Below are 14,788 nucleotides of genomic sequence, written 5' to 3'. Positions count from 1 at the left end.
GAAGTTCACACACAGTAGATGAGCACAATCTGCACTTGTGAATACCAGCAACAGGTATTCAAAAGCGTACTGTGCAACAATGGATGCCTCCATGGCTAGCAGCTATTGATGGCCTCATCCTCCATGAATTTGCCTACTCTTTTAAAATCATCCAAATTGGTGGTCATCTCTACACCTTCTAGGAGTGAATTCTGTTGTTTATGCCTTAAGTCAGTGTTTCCCAACCTTTTTTGGGCAAAGGCACACTTGTTTCATGAAAAAAATCTCGAGGCACACCACCAAGCCAGATGGGGAAAGGTCACTTTTTACTTATGTAAAAAAAAATTAAAAAAATAGTAACAGCATAGAAGGTAATGGTTATCTCTTTGATGTCTGATGGGAGGGCATTCCACAGGGCGGGCGCCACTACCGAGAAGGCCCTCTGCCTGGTTCCCTGTAACCTCACTTTTCACAGTGAGGGAATTGCCAGAAGGCCCTTGGCACTGGATCTCAGTGTCTGGGCTGAACGATGGTGGCGGAGACGCTACTTCAGGTATACTGGACCGAAACCGCTTAGGGCTTTAAAGGTCAGCACCAACACTTTGAATTGTGCTCGGAAAGGTACTGGGAGCCAATGTAGGTCTTTCAAGACTGTCGTTACGTGGTCTCGGCGGCAGGTAGCAGCGCTCACAGCTTACGGACTGCACCGTGTAACAGGTGTCTGGCCCAGCAGCCTAAGGCGGACAAGCCACTGAAACAGGCATTCAGAATCCATTCATTTCATAAAACAGAGGGCTCAATCTCTGTGTTTGTGTATGTGTGTGTTTCTGTTTTGCCCAAGGGTCTGGGGGTGGGAGAGAGCTCTTTAGCATGATGCTTTTAAAACAATTAAATTATCAACAAACAAACCTGATGATACGAATAGCAACGTCAGGTGCTATTGGGGGGGGGGAGAAGGGGGCCTACTCGGAAGTAAATACTGCGTCCAGGCGCAATTAGCGCTGATTTAAGGTGCACCAAGACTGCCTAAAAACCTCACCAAAGATATGCAACAAAGCGCTTCGTTGCAGAGGGGAGAGTTTGTGCACCGTGGAGGCTGGAGGGCTTCTATTCTACATGCGGGGGTTGGGGGGGCGAGGAAAATGTGCTCCGTGGGGGGGCGGGGAAGGCAAGAAAAGGAGCTGAGCTCTAACTATAGGCTCCCACGCTTGAGCAGTCCCGACTTGGTGGGGCGGACCACCCTCTCTCCTGGAGGAGGAGGAGATTTCCATCCACGGCGTGGCCTCCCGCGCTCCTGAACGGGAAATCTCTGCAGCCCAAGACTCTCCGCGAGGCAGCTCCTCCCTTCCTGCCTTGAGCCGCCGCCAGCCGCGCCCCCCTCCCCAGTTATCTGCTGCCTGCCAAGCCCCGCCCCTCTTCATTGTCCTCCCCTTCTGTTTATTCCCCTTCCTCCATCCCTCGCTTTTTTCCCTCTCTTTCCTTTTTTTAAAAAAATATTTTCTCTTCCCCTTCTTTTTTTCCACCCTTTCTTTTTTCTCTTTCTCCCCCCCCCTCCCCGCCCTCCTGGGTTAAAGGATTTGAGCAATGGGTCTGGAGGTGGAGCTCGTCGGAGGATTAGCCCGACTCGCCCGCCTCCCTCCCATGGCACACTAGGCAACGTCCGGCGGCACACTAGTGTGCCGCGGAACACCGGTTGGGAAACACTGCCTTAAGTGAAATAATACTTCATTTTGCCCATCTAGAATCACTGGATTTTGCCCATCATTAGCTTCACTGGATGGCCCTGGATTCTACTATTATGAGAGGGTGAAAAAGAAGCATTGGTCATGAGTGTGAAGGGGATATCTGTGTGCACATAAATCTGCTGTCCTTACAGGACTTCAGCACCACCTGGTGGTTGATGGCGAAACTGCTGCTCAAACAAAGACTTCCTTTGTTGCATTCTCCCACGAGCCCTCAATTTTACTATAAGTCCAAACATCCCAGAGGACTGGACAGAAAATACGGTTTCTTGACCCCCTTCATCCTTTGAAAATTCATCTTCCACCCACTAAAACATGCACACTAAGAACTGAGAGGCTGCTTTTCCACATGACGAAACATTTGCTCCTCCCAATTTGATGAAGTACAAAAAACTCAGGCCTCTGGAGGAGCTTAGCCTATCCCCAAGTTCAGTGATAGTAAAGCACTGAAGGAATAGTAAAGTTCCTTCATTACCAGGAACTCCCACTGTTGACCCTGAGGCTGTCCCTTGCTCCAATTAATAACAGCAGATTAATATGTATGCTTACCTTGAAACAATCAAATAGGTGGTCAAGTTGTTCAGGAGAGAAATCCCAGGCCAGTTTTGCAAGGAGGTCATGTACATTCTTCACAATGGCTTCATGTTTTCCTGCCTTGATAAGAAAGAGTTAACACCATTTACTGCTATCTCTACAAAAGACAGGATTGTCTTTATTTTTCTGAGACTTGAATTTCTATTACAGCCATTTCCCCACATGGTATCCTACAAAGTGGAATTGACCTGCACTTACAGTGACCTTAGAACAATTCTTGTAAAACTAGCACTGTTCTCATTTTTCTATGGCAGGTTGGAAAAGATAGCTTATATAATACCTCAGACTTTAAACTGCACTTATCTCTTGCTCTCTTGACTTTTTCAATTCCTATTCTTTGAAACCCTTTTGGCTTTTTATTTACAAAATCGATACTCTATATAAAGAGGCTAGATGATCAGTTTACAGATCATCATTACATTTCCCAAAGAAAGGTACAGCCAATAGTTGATACTCCTTCATATTTCTAACGCACATTTGCTTTTGAACATTTAAGCTAATAAAAATTGGGTTTTTTAATTTACACTTTAGAATTGCAACTGACTTAGAGCAACAGCAACACTAGGCTTAAATCTTCCTGTTCCAAAACATTAATAGAACTTAACTAGCCAAGTTTGAAAAAGGAGGCAATTAGAACTATGACCGCAATGTCAGCTCAATCTACTAGACCCATTTAACTTAATAATAATAATATTTATATGGCATTCTCAGTGTGCATGGCACTTCACAGAGCAACAAGATGATAAATTCCTGCTCCAAGGAGCTTACCATACTCAAAACAGAGAAAGGAAAGGCAGGATAAATAAAATATGCAATTTTTTCAGTTATATGTGTTTATGCCATAGGGAATGGAAACAGGGGTTGATCAAAAGGCAAAACCTACAATGATTAACTTCTTAAATTTGATGACCCAAGAAAAAAGAGCACACCAATAATTCATCAGGCTTCCTGTGCCACATTTAGTTTCCTTCTTTTGGTAGCACAGCATATGTGAACTAACCAAAAGTTTGTGTCCACCACAGAAGAACATAACATAATAAACTATGGTATTTGCAGACAGACTGACGAATTATACTTTAACATCTGTATCACAAAATATAAGCAACTCCAACTCATGCATGATAAGTAGTTCAACATAAATTGCTCTCACTCAAGGTGACAGTTGTTTAGTCCCTACCTGTGCAGCCCAAATGTTGTCAAGGTCTTGCAAGGTGAGGGCCTTTTCTTTGATGACAAAACGAAGAATTTTCTCTAATTTTTCTACATACTGAGGTTGATGTAGACTATCCCTTAACACAATCGATAAGATATTATTCTGTTGAATCCACTCCTAAATTTAAGAAGGTAAAGAAAATTTCAGATGACAGCAAGCAGCACATTATAAACATGCCCAAAAAATGAAAGTCAAACTTATTTTTGTAACAATATGGAACAGGGGGTCCAACTCTGACCACCAGAGATTATCTTATTCATAAGCAATGTGAATAAGATAAATGTGGAATACTGGCAATTTCACATTTTACACTATTCAGGCGCAATATACAATATAGGCATGTAAGCAGATACCAAAAGTAATGCCAAGAACCAGCTATTTGGCAGAAGCATCAAAAGCCATTTCACAGAAGTGTCAAAAGGGAGATGCTTGTTACACCAGGGGTGGCTAACCAATGGCCCTCCAGATGTTGAACTACAATTCCCATCAACCCTTAGCCATTGGCCATGCTGGCACCAGTTGATGGGAGTTAGAGTACACCTGGTTACCTATCTGAGTTAAACAACAGGCAAACAGAGCAACTTCCAGAAGGGCTGATAGTACAACTCACAATATCTGTTCATTTTCTCATTTTCCCAGTGCTTCCCTTCCATTTCTGCACCTTGTCCTAACCATTTCCAGCCGCTATAACATGATGTTGGGGGACCACAGCTCTCAACCACTCCTGATCATTGGTCATACTGGCTGGGGGCTGATGGGATGTGGGAGTCCAAGAACATCTGGAAGGCCTACCCCAAACTCATAATATTGCAGTATTAAAATTAAAACTTCCACTATCAACCCCACTAAATTTGAGCATAGAGTAGAAAGTACACAGGGCATACTGAGAGAAGTCTTAACTCTACTGAGCTATTTATGACATGGCTTTTTCAGTAGTTGCCTTAAGGATGTGGAATCCTTCACTTTTTCACACTTGTGGTGTTCCAGATGCTGTTGGATAATAGGTCCCATAATCCTTAACCATTTCCCATGCTGGCTGAGGAAAGGTGAAGTCTAACTATATTTGAAGGGCCACAGGTTCCCCACCCTTGGTTTATATACCTTGCTGGAAATGGTTTTGTTACGCAAAGTCTTTGGTTCTTGAATTTTTACCATATACTGAGCTTTTTAGTGGGTCGTTTTGAGTTTGGTTTTATCAAATAGTGTATGGTTGTATTTTGATTGTTTGTTACATACATTTTAATGTCTTGTTGTTTTTAATCTCATAAGCTACTTTGTGTCCATAGACAACAAAACAAGGTAAAAGAATAAAATCAAAATCAAAGTTAAGGAAAACATCTCCTGGAAAGAAAGGCAGACAATTGCTTTGAACGGATACAATGATATAATTCAAATAACTTACTGCCATTCTTTCTGCTGTAAGCCATTCCTCCTCTTCGGGATTGCCATGCCGATGAGTGTAATATGACACACTAGATATCACCTTGTTAACTTCATTTAGTGCATTCATTTTTCCATTAAACGATGAAATTTGCAACAACCTGTGGAGAAATGTATGTATAAGAGAAGCAGAATCGGATACCAAACATAGAAAACACTGTAGTCATAAAATAAAATAAAAGGCCTTACCTAAGTATCATTTTTAATCTAAATATTTCTAGGTTTTTTACAGTTTCCTCTTGCCCTGGAACTCTTGAGGCTAAGTTCTTTAGAGATTTGATTATCATTGACAAAGCATCATTTTTGGCTTCATTCTTGGCTTCTTTTTTCAGTTCATCATCAGTTAAGTTTTCTAAAAACTGTGGAACCATTTCTATAATTGGAAGGAAGTATTTCTTCACTGTATGCAGTGTTAGAAACTCATAGCACTGTCCAAATGGTCTGGAGAGAGAAGAAACAGTATAAAAGGCTTAAAGTAGTATTAAGGAGAACCAGTATTTACTAAAAAAAATTACAAACCAGCAAATTAATGATTACCAGCCAAAATATTTCCCTCCCCACATTTTGCCATCCCATTAGCAGATGATGAATGTTGTCGTTTCCAGGTATTTTTGAGGGGCAATATGTGAACTGGATACCCCAAACCACCACTAACACTGGAGCTCCTCCTGGTGGCCACCATGTCCCCTCTACCCACTGAAGCAATGCTTTATGGCAGGCTGCCTCAAACTCGGCCCTCCAGATGTTTTTGGTCTACAGCTCCCATGATCCCTAGCTAGCAGGACCAGTGGTCAGGGATGATGGGAACTGTAGTCTCAAAACATCTGGAGGGCTGAGTTTGAGGAAGCCTACTTTATGGTAACAAAGTGTCAAACTGACAGAGGGTACTGTGGGAAAATTAGTGCCCCTCTCCCCACTTGGACTCCCATTCTGCCCCAGAAGCCCCTGCCAGAATGACATCTCATGACATTGTTTCAAGGGCCTTTGTGAGTGTAAACAGTAGACGTCAATAACTGAAAAAAGATATTGCTGTGTCTCAACATCATTAATTTCATCCCAGATCTTGACCACTTCCATACTATTCAAGATAAATGTTCTCTACAAAGAGCTGAACTGCTAGCAAAATGGCTCTGGCTGAGTTTGTGTGTATCTCTCTTCCAAGAGGACTGGGGGTAAGGTTCCTAAGGTCCTTATACATACAATTCTGCAAAATACACAGATGCAACTCCCTACTATATATGTAATATCCTCTTGCCCCAACTCATTACAATCCAGATGTGCCAAATTTTTCACACAAGAAACAATAAAGGGTGTAGAAAGTTCAAATGGAGTGGTGGTTCTCCACAAGGAACAGACGTAGCTCACCAAAGTTCCAGCATTCTATTCCAACAGCAAACTGCTACTGGGGAAACTCTGAAACCTCACAACAAACCTTGGCTTTCATCAGTCTCATTGCCGTAATTTCCCATACATTATGGTTCCTAATTAAGGTTACTTGCCCAAAAGCTGAGCTTGCTAGATCAAAGCAAAGAAGAAAAATTAAGGTCTTCTGAAAGTGTGTAAGGTTCAAAGCTAATCTGTATGGTAATTAAGGTAGTTTTATAAATCTTTGCTCCTAGACTGCAAACCCTAAATGACAAAATATTTATTTTTGAACAAATTGGCTCAAGGGATACTGTTATTCAGTTGATACATAGAAAAAGGACTCACTTGATGAGAGCTGCAATAATCTGAACATTCAATGCTGATCCGCTCATAAAACGATCGTGTAAGATCTGAAACCCATTCAACGTGCCAAACTTGTTGATGAGATCTACTAGCCAACCCTGCAAAACAATTTTTCCTGCTTTACATGTCATTCTACCAACACATATTTACATTGCAAAGAACAAGTCCTACTTTTGGTCACAATTAGAAGTAAATATATTCCTTTAACCACGATTATCCTCTCGTGTACTGTTAATCATTTCAAAATATTTTGCAAGTTGTGATAATACCAGCAATTCAGTATTCTACTATTATAAAAGACAGGTATTTCTGAACAAGAGAGCTTTTATGCACAGTAATCTGTTATCTTCCGACAGAAATTAATACAAAATTTCCTTTTAGGTTAGAAACCAGAAGCGAATAGATTAATGGGGTGTGGGGGACAGTTTTAGTATATGGAGATCATCATAACAGGCCTCAGCCAAAAGCTATACAGTGGCACCTCTGGTTACGTACTTAATTCGTTCCGGAGGTCCGTTCTTAACCTGAAACTGTTCTTAACCTGAAGCACCACTCTAGCTAATGGGGCCTCCTGCTGCCGCCGCACTGCTGCTGCGCGATTTCTGTTCTCATCCTGAAGCAAGGTTCTTAACCCAAGGTAATATTTCTGGGTTAGCGGAGTCTGTAACCTGAAACGTATGTAACCCGAGGTACCACTGTATTGACCTCCTTTTGAAGTTCCAGTCATGTGAACTGAGACTTCCCAACACCTTGAGGCTCCAAGAGAGTTAGCCTTGAAACTAACATACCAATTTATACACTACAACGAAGTTAGCAACTTTCACAAATTTTAACTCCAACTTTTTTGGCTGTGATTTGATACATTTGCAACTACAGTCGTACCTTGGTTTTCAAACAACTTAGTTGTTGGACATTTTGTCTCGCAAACCCAGAAGTGACTGTTCCGATTTGCAAACCATTATTAGAAGCCGAACATCCAATGGGGCTTCCACAGCTTCTGATTGGCTGCAGGAGTTTCCTGCAGTCAATCAGAAGCCGCGCTTTGGTTTTCAAACATTTTGGAAGTCCAACGGACTTTCGGAATGGATTCCGTTCGACTTCCAAGGTACGACTGTATATTAAGGCTAATGATACTTGGTTTACAAATCCTGGTTAAGACAGAAGCATGTTTAGCATTAGCCAAGGTTTCACAGCAGATCTAATAAATAACCATGGTGAAATCTGACAGAAAATAGTGAAGAGCATTCATTTTAAGATGAATATTTAAGATGATACCTAGTTCTGATTTGTGCCTAAGCACAATGCAGGCTATAACACGTGTTTATGTGTCTACTGCTTTTATGACTTGATTAAGAATGCACTAGGAAACAGGGAGAGTATAGTTTCTGCTTCAGCTGGTTCTTACTTTTCCAACTTAGCAAAAAACCGAAGAGGCAAACCAATACCCTAGAAAACAACTGTCCAGAAATGTCTTAAGTGAGAATGATCACTGCTGCTTCAAAATTTCAAATCAACATACCTTTGGTGACCGCGGGTCTGGAGGACGAGCATAAAGTTCATCTTCAGCCAGCTGAACTCCAGCAGGAACAGTTTCAGAGGGACGTGTACCATTGTAAAGATGGAATTTGCAATGAGGATTTAAGGCCATTGCAAGAAGTTCAAGAAGAGGAAACCAATCTTGGGCCAGCTTTGCCACACAGAGTTCAACTAGGCGGTGAGTGTTGTTAATGATACATCTCTATTAAGAAAAAAATACTTTATATAAACTCTGCTTGATAGTGAAATTCCTTATCAGAGTAAAGAAAATTCTATAAACCCTTGTTGCATGAAATTATTTATTTCAAACCGTACAAATTTAAGCTACAGGAATTATACAGTAAAAGTAACGCAACAGTTTTCACAAGTGTCACAAGTAATTAACCAGTTTTTACCATACTGAAGCTGTTGACATAATGGATACATGAATGGGTAGCTAAAACAAACTTACATGAATCTCAAATTTCCAGCCACTCACTGCCTCATCTGTAAGGATTTTTGTGAAAGAGATTGTTAACCCATCTCGAAAAAATCGCTGACATGCTTCACTTTTAACATCAAGGCCTGTGTAAAAAGAGATCATCAAAGAATTAAGTTACTTGGTGTCATACACTGACTACTAAATTACCAACAGTAAAACATTCGGAAAATGCTTCAAAAGAAAGCTGTTTAATACATTTAATACTTATTATACTTTAACTATACTGCATAAAACGTGAGTTAAATTTTCTTAACAACACTGCATAGACACTATATCCATGCAACGGTTTAACTACTGTTGATTATTTTTCTATGCATGTTCCTAGCCTTCAAGGTTGCAGGAAACACTACACTGCAGACATTAAATGCCCAGAAGCTAGGAAGTCCCTATCAAGAATATTGCAATAGCTAAAAGAAGTAGGGTTATCATTTTTAATATCCTTATTATTTATTTCCTCTCAACCTTGCTTCTGTGCAACTCCCTCTACCAGTCAGCCCCCAGCCAGCCTGCCCTTCTCTAACTTGCAATGGATCTGAAGGCAATTTAGACCTGAAACTGACTCCCAACATTGATTCTATTAGCTGAGCACTTTCTCCTGTGCTAATTCTTTAGAAATGCATCAAATCTTCCATCTGTAGTAACACAAATGATTTAAACTAAAACCTGTAAAAATCCAATTATCTTTTTATAATCTGTACAATTCCTATAAGATGGGTCACTATCATCATCTTCCCAAAGGTAGACAAGAACAAGCCGCTTGCCCAATACTGCCTACTGAGTTTAAATTTCAACCCATGGACTTTCCAAGTCATAGCTCACTCTCAGCCACTATGTTACAAGACTTCTTCAACTACTGAAATGCTGCTTAGATATACAAATGAAAGTTCTCCACCAACCCAAAAGAAAACATACTTTGAAATTGACCTGTTTACTCATTTAATTGAACACTATGGGCGTTCCCCTAGTTGCACGGGGTTTGTGTTCCAGGCCCCTGTGCACATAAGCGAAAATCACGTAAGTGCAGAGAACCTTCTAAAAAGCCTCTAAATGCCCGTTTTTTCCAGCTCTCCAGCTCTCTCTTCCCACAACTCTCTCTTCAACTAGAGTTGAAGTACTAGGGCCAGCTGGAGGATGCACAGAAAAGCAGTGGCTGCTGCACTACTGCACACATCAGCTGCTAAGCCTAGCAGCCTAAAAAAAGCTTTGCTGCGCCTCCAGTCTCTTTGGGGATTCCTCTGTTCCCAATGAAGTCCTCTTCAGGCACCAGGAAGGGTCCCTTGCGAGCCATAAGGACTCTCCAGCTCTCCCATTTCCTGGTTTGAATCTATTTATTTCTTTATCTCTCTTGTATACACAGTCAAGTAGTTAGTAAAGCTAGCAATTCTAAATAAGGGATACCACTTTAGGTCACTGAGGTGATATACCCATTGTTCTTAAAAGTTTAATTTTTCAACTTACCTTTTTTACTAAGCTCAATAGCAGCTTCTAGAAGAACTTCTAACTCCCCTTTAGGCAATACAGGAACAACCCATCGAGGTCTAAGAAAACATTAGAATATAAAATTTCAATTTGACATGAAATCTAACTTTTCCCTTCAATGTTTTTCATCTGGAAAAGATAAAATAATCTGAGCCACAAATTAACACACAGCCTGAAAAATATATATAAATACCTGTTAATCATGTCATCCAACTTGGCCAGGTCAGTGTGTGGAAATGCAGGCTCCTCATCTTCAAGCTGTGGTGGAGCATCACCCTGACCCTGTTCATCAGGGGGTGTGGCTGGGGAATTCTCATTTGAAGAATCAGGGGAAGAAGTCTGAATTAGAAAATACATAGTTAAGTAAACCACTCAAATACTGAAATTCTTGCAATAATTTTTAAAATTACGGAGTCATCATACAGTTTAATCAAGTTTTAATGTATCCTTCTAATAACATTCAAAGGGTAGGCCTCTTTCCCCCTAACCTTTCAAGGGTAAATGTATCTCTTTCTTCATCATCTTTATGCTGCACTGGACAGTTATTTCGCGCTTTCATTTTAATCATATTTGTACTATGTGTTTTTAGTTTTCAACATACAATTCTGCAATTTCCTTTCCCCTATGTACTAAATTTAATAGCTTTTCTAAATCACAACCCCCTCCAAAATCAAAACAGAAGCTTTGATATGGTCCTCCTGCTTCTAGGTCATAATTCTAACTCAGTAGCTGCCATGAGTGGTGGGGTAGAGCTGCAGACACAACCTCCTGACACCAGCATCACTGCTACTTGACAGGGCAGGACAGCAGCAAGTTCGGACCAGTGCAGGGAGCACTGGTGAGATCACACTGGTCTATCATACACTACTGCAAATGTAATGAGTTCAACGCCTCTGTGCAATGTAATGCACAAATAACACAAGCAACACCCACAGCAGCCTGAAACCTATAAAACTCAAGTCTCAATCAGGTGCCCTCTGAGTCCTCCTGTAGGGAAAGCACTTTACATTCCAAGCATGATGAAGAAAAAAGCCACTTTCCACCAAGTTCTATTCTCAGGGATAGCAAACACAGTGCCCTCCAGAGGTTTTGGACTACAGCTCTTATCAGCCTAGCTAGCATGGTCAATGGAAGCCCAAAACATCTGGAGAGAAGAATGCTGACTACCCATGCTCTATTTGCTACTGAGAACAGCACCAGTGAAAATCTATTCCAGTTGCCTGTTTCCTTGGCAATATTTACAATATTTTAATGTGAGCCAAGTATGTTCTAAAGTTCTCAACTGAGCTGTAGGCTGCTCTTACAAAAGGAGAAAAAGCACATCAGCCAGCAACACTTTGACAATCTTCTCCTCATTGGAGACAACACATTCACAACATTGTGCAAACACCAATCGTGGAATTCAACATTAAGCTTTTCCAATTGTTCCATCTGTCTAAGCATTTCAGCTTACTAGGCAGAATGATACCTATCCCCTTTCCCTGTGCTGCTCTGGCACTTCTCCTGACCCTCCCAGAGTTAATTTCAGGGGTGCAGGGAGGCACATGGGTAAGGGGAGAGGGGACAGACCCATTGTGCAAACTGAAGTTCTTGCACTGACAGGGCTCGTTAGAACTGCACCTCTAGCTTTCAGTGCTGCACTACATTTGGTAGCAACGTCTCCTTGATGACCATCCACAAATCTATCTTGCTTGGATGAGAAACATCTTACATCTTGCACTGACTGCCAATATGCTGAGAACAATGAAAGAACAGCAAAAGCAAGTTTGGATCAACACTCTTGGGATACAATGATCAAAAGAAAGTTGGGGGGAGAGATTACTTCAACTGGAGGATGTGAGTTGGTGCAAGATCTCCAAGAAACTAATGTGATTATGTTCATGCAGCAAGAATACAAGAGCTCTGAACTACTCACACTCCTGTTATCACTGTGCATAAAGGAAGCATGTGTGAGCATGTAACACTATCATCAGAACAGGCCTCAAATAAAACCAGTTTTGTTCACCATATGTGCAAAAAATAAAATCTCAAGTGCAACAAGCAAAACCATTTTTTTGCAGCAATTTCTGAGAAATCCCAATCTAATCACTGGATCTTTTCAGAATGGTTTTAAACAACTATATTTTCCTGAGCCGGATGAACAGAGTATATACCCAAACAACAATTTGTTTAATAAAAGCAGTAATTTAAGAAATAGCCTCTAGTATATGCAATTAATACATACAAGCTGTCACTTATCTGCTTACTTGTAACAACTTAAGAACACATTTAAACATTTGTGTGCAAACAGGCATGGAAGAGTTTGTGTATTCTCTCTCATTTACTATGCTTATTTGCTACAAATAGTTGTGTGGGTGGCAGGCAGCTTTTGTGAATTTGCAAAGCTACTGTAAACATCAGCAGTCCACCTGCTATAAGTGAAGTTAACTGTACAAAACCTAGTGCTTCCAAAAGCAGCCATGGAAATAAAGCTTAATAACTATTACAATTCACTTCAACAATGATTCCCTTAGCAATTGTAATTTTATTCTACTATAGAATGTGACATTTCACTCATTTGGCAAGAAAAACAGGAGTTTTTTTATGCAGTGGAATAGCAGTTCAGAGACCTCAGAAGTCTAGCATTACTGTGAGGATGATCCTTGCCTTCTCCACAGCCCCAAGATTGGAAAGAAAGCTTGGGGGTTGTTTTATGCTTCAAAGTGCAGTGGCAACCTGGCACACCCCAGTGCAGCCAGGTGCTGACACTTCTTCTTAGTGCATCTCAGAAGGCAACTGTTCGAATAACCAGTCCCAGCCATTTCTTCCCTTCTAAACTGGATCCAGACCTGGGAACAGTAATCATACCTGAGCTTCTGAGGGACTCAGAGACCTAGAACAAGAGTAGGGAATCCCCACTCCCCTTTCCAAGCTGAAGAAGATGAAATGGGCTTGTTTTTGCAGAAAAGATCACACTAACTCCCTGTGTATCTCCAAGCTCAGAACTATGGGGTGACTGTACCCAACCTCATGCTGTATTACAGAGGGTACTACACAAGATCAGGACCAAAAAATGTTTAATTAACAAGGCCAGCCAAAATATGTGGAATCTTGATTTAGAGTATCTAAATTTTTAAGACAAATATTCAAAGAGACTCTCACCATGCAAGGGATTTGTAAACAGGAAGTGCCCAGACCAACTTTACTGTAATTTATTTAATGTGGAAAGTAGAACTGAAGTGTATTGTTGCAAGATTAAGGTCAATTAGTGCTATCAATTGCAACTTTTGCTCAAAAATATCTAAATTTTGATTACTAATATGAATATCCACCATACCTGATTCTGCTGGAGAGGAGGCTGGGACTGTCCATCAGGAGCCTGGCCCTGGCTGTCGTTCCCTCCTACTGGAGAGCCACGGGTCGTGGCTGTCATACTCGAAACAGGGCAGATTTTTGCAATTTTGTCTGCTTATGTAGTTGTTGAGAGAGAAAAACTTATAGTCCGCTTAATAATGTTGAAGTACCAGCATATGTCTGTTTTAAAAAGCTCCAACTCAAGAACAAGCCATCTTGCAGAGACCATTGCATAACCTGAAAGAGATACATTCAAACATTTAATTTTGTTTTAAACTTTTTTGAACATGCAAATACAAACAGCCCCATTTAAAGAACTTCCTGCCCCACACATAAATCTAACTCAGAATTACAAATGGCCTAAGCCAGTGGTTCCCAATTGGGAGTCTGTGGACCCCAGGGAGTCCATGCAACCCACTCAGGGGAGCTATGGCACCATTCACATAACAAAAAATACCAGAGATAATATCAACATTTTAAAATGTAAGGGGGTCCATGGCTTGGCTTTTGAAAAACAGGGGGTCCTCAGTACTTAGCTAATTAGAAACCACTGGCCTAAGCCATTTAGTAAGCCTTTGAGAGCCAAACTATGAGGGCAATAGAGTTTAAGCAATAAAGTAGTTACTGTGACCCAATTATTTTCTTATACTGCCAGACTTATCTGACCAGTCGCTTATCTCTTCCCTCAGAATAGCAAGTCTTCTTCAGGCATGAAGAAAATACAGTTCCAACAATAGCAGTTTATGCGGCAAAAAGGGCATTCTGCTACAAGATTGTACAAGAGTACATTTGAAAAAACTATGCCATGGTCAGTGCTGGACCAGTTGTGGTTATGAGTTCATCCTTAATTCACCCTCACCCTTTTTGAAATAAATCTATCTCAAATGATACAGAAAATCACCTACATAAAAACTTATTCCCAGCATTTTGGCAGTACAGTAATAGCTTACATTCAATCATGCTTAGAATTCTCTTAAATTTACCATAGGTATTCTGACTACTAGTTAGATTGTTAAAAAGGTACAAAGAGTTGATCTCAGTATCTCTTCAGTGACGGCAACTCCTATCTCTCAGAACCTGAGCATTTTCTAGACTAGGAGTGGCGAACCTGTTGCCCTCCAAATACTGGACAACTACTAACATTTCTGATTACTGGCCATGCTTGCTGGAGTGGATGAGCTGGGCGTCTACAAGAACATCTAAAGGGACACAAGTTCCTCATTCTTGCTACAGATGTGCTTCAAGACTGCCCTGTTCTGGCAT

The 14,788-nt window shown here is 40.9% G+C and overlaps 1 protein-coding gene across 2 annotated transcripts in view; it reads right to left on the bottom strand.

Annotated features, from left to right (window-relative positions):
• USP9X (ubiquitin specific peptidase 9 X-linked) overlaps nt 1-14,788 on the bottom strand; it is a 68,697-nt gene that overhangs the window by 35,694 nt on the left and 18,215 nt on the right. For both annotated transcript variants that reach the window (XM_083498405.1, XM_083498406.1), the window contains 10 exons: nt 13,509-13,762; nt 10,386-10,531; nt 10,172-10,251; nt 8,684-8,796; nt 8,216-8,434; nt 6,679-6,794; nt 5,158-5,409; nt 4,931-5,069; nt 3,493-3,645; nt 2,271-2,375 (listed from right to left, as the gene is read on the bottom strand). In XM_083498405.1, the coding sequence (XP_083354531.1) occupies nt 2,271-2,375; nt 3,493-3,645; nt 4,931-5,069; nt 5,158-5,409; nt 6,679-6,794; nt 8,216-8,434; nt 8,684-8,796; nt 10,172-10,251; nt 10,386-10,531; nt 13,509-13,604 (1,419 nt within the window). In that variant the 5' untranslated portion in view covers nt 13,605-13,762. The remainder of the gene's footprint in view (nt 1-2,270; nt 2,376-3,492; nt 3,646-4,930; nt 5,070-5,157; nt 5,410-6,678; nt 6,795-8,215; nt 8,435-8,683; nt 8,797-10,171; nt 10,252-10,385; nt 10,532-13,508; nt 13,763-14,788) is intronic.

The sequence above is a fragment of the Podarcis liolepis genome (genome assembly GCF_965112155.1).
Source record: "Podarcis liolepis genome assembly, chromosome: 4".
Taxonomy (NCBI): Eukaryota; Metazoa; Chordata; class Lepidosauria; order Squamata; family Lacertidae; genus Podarcis; species Podarcis liolepis.
This window is presented reverse-complemented; position numbering and strand designations above follow the sequence as displayed.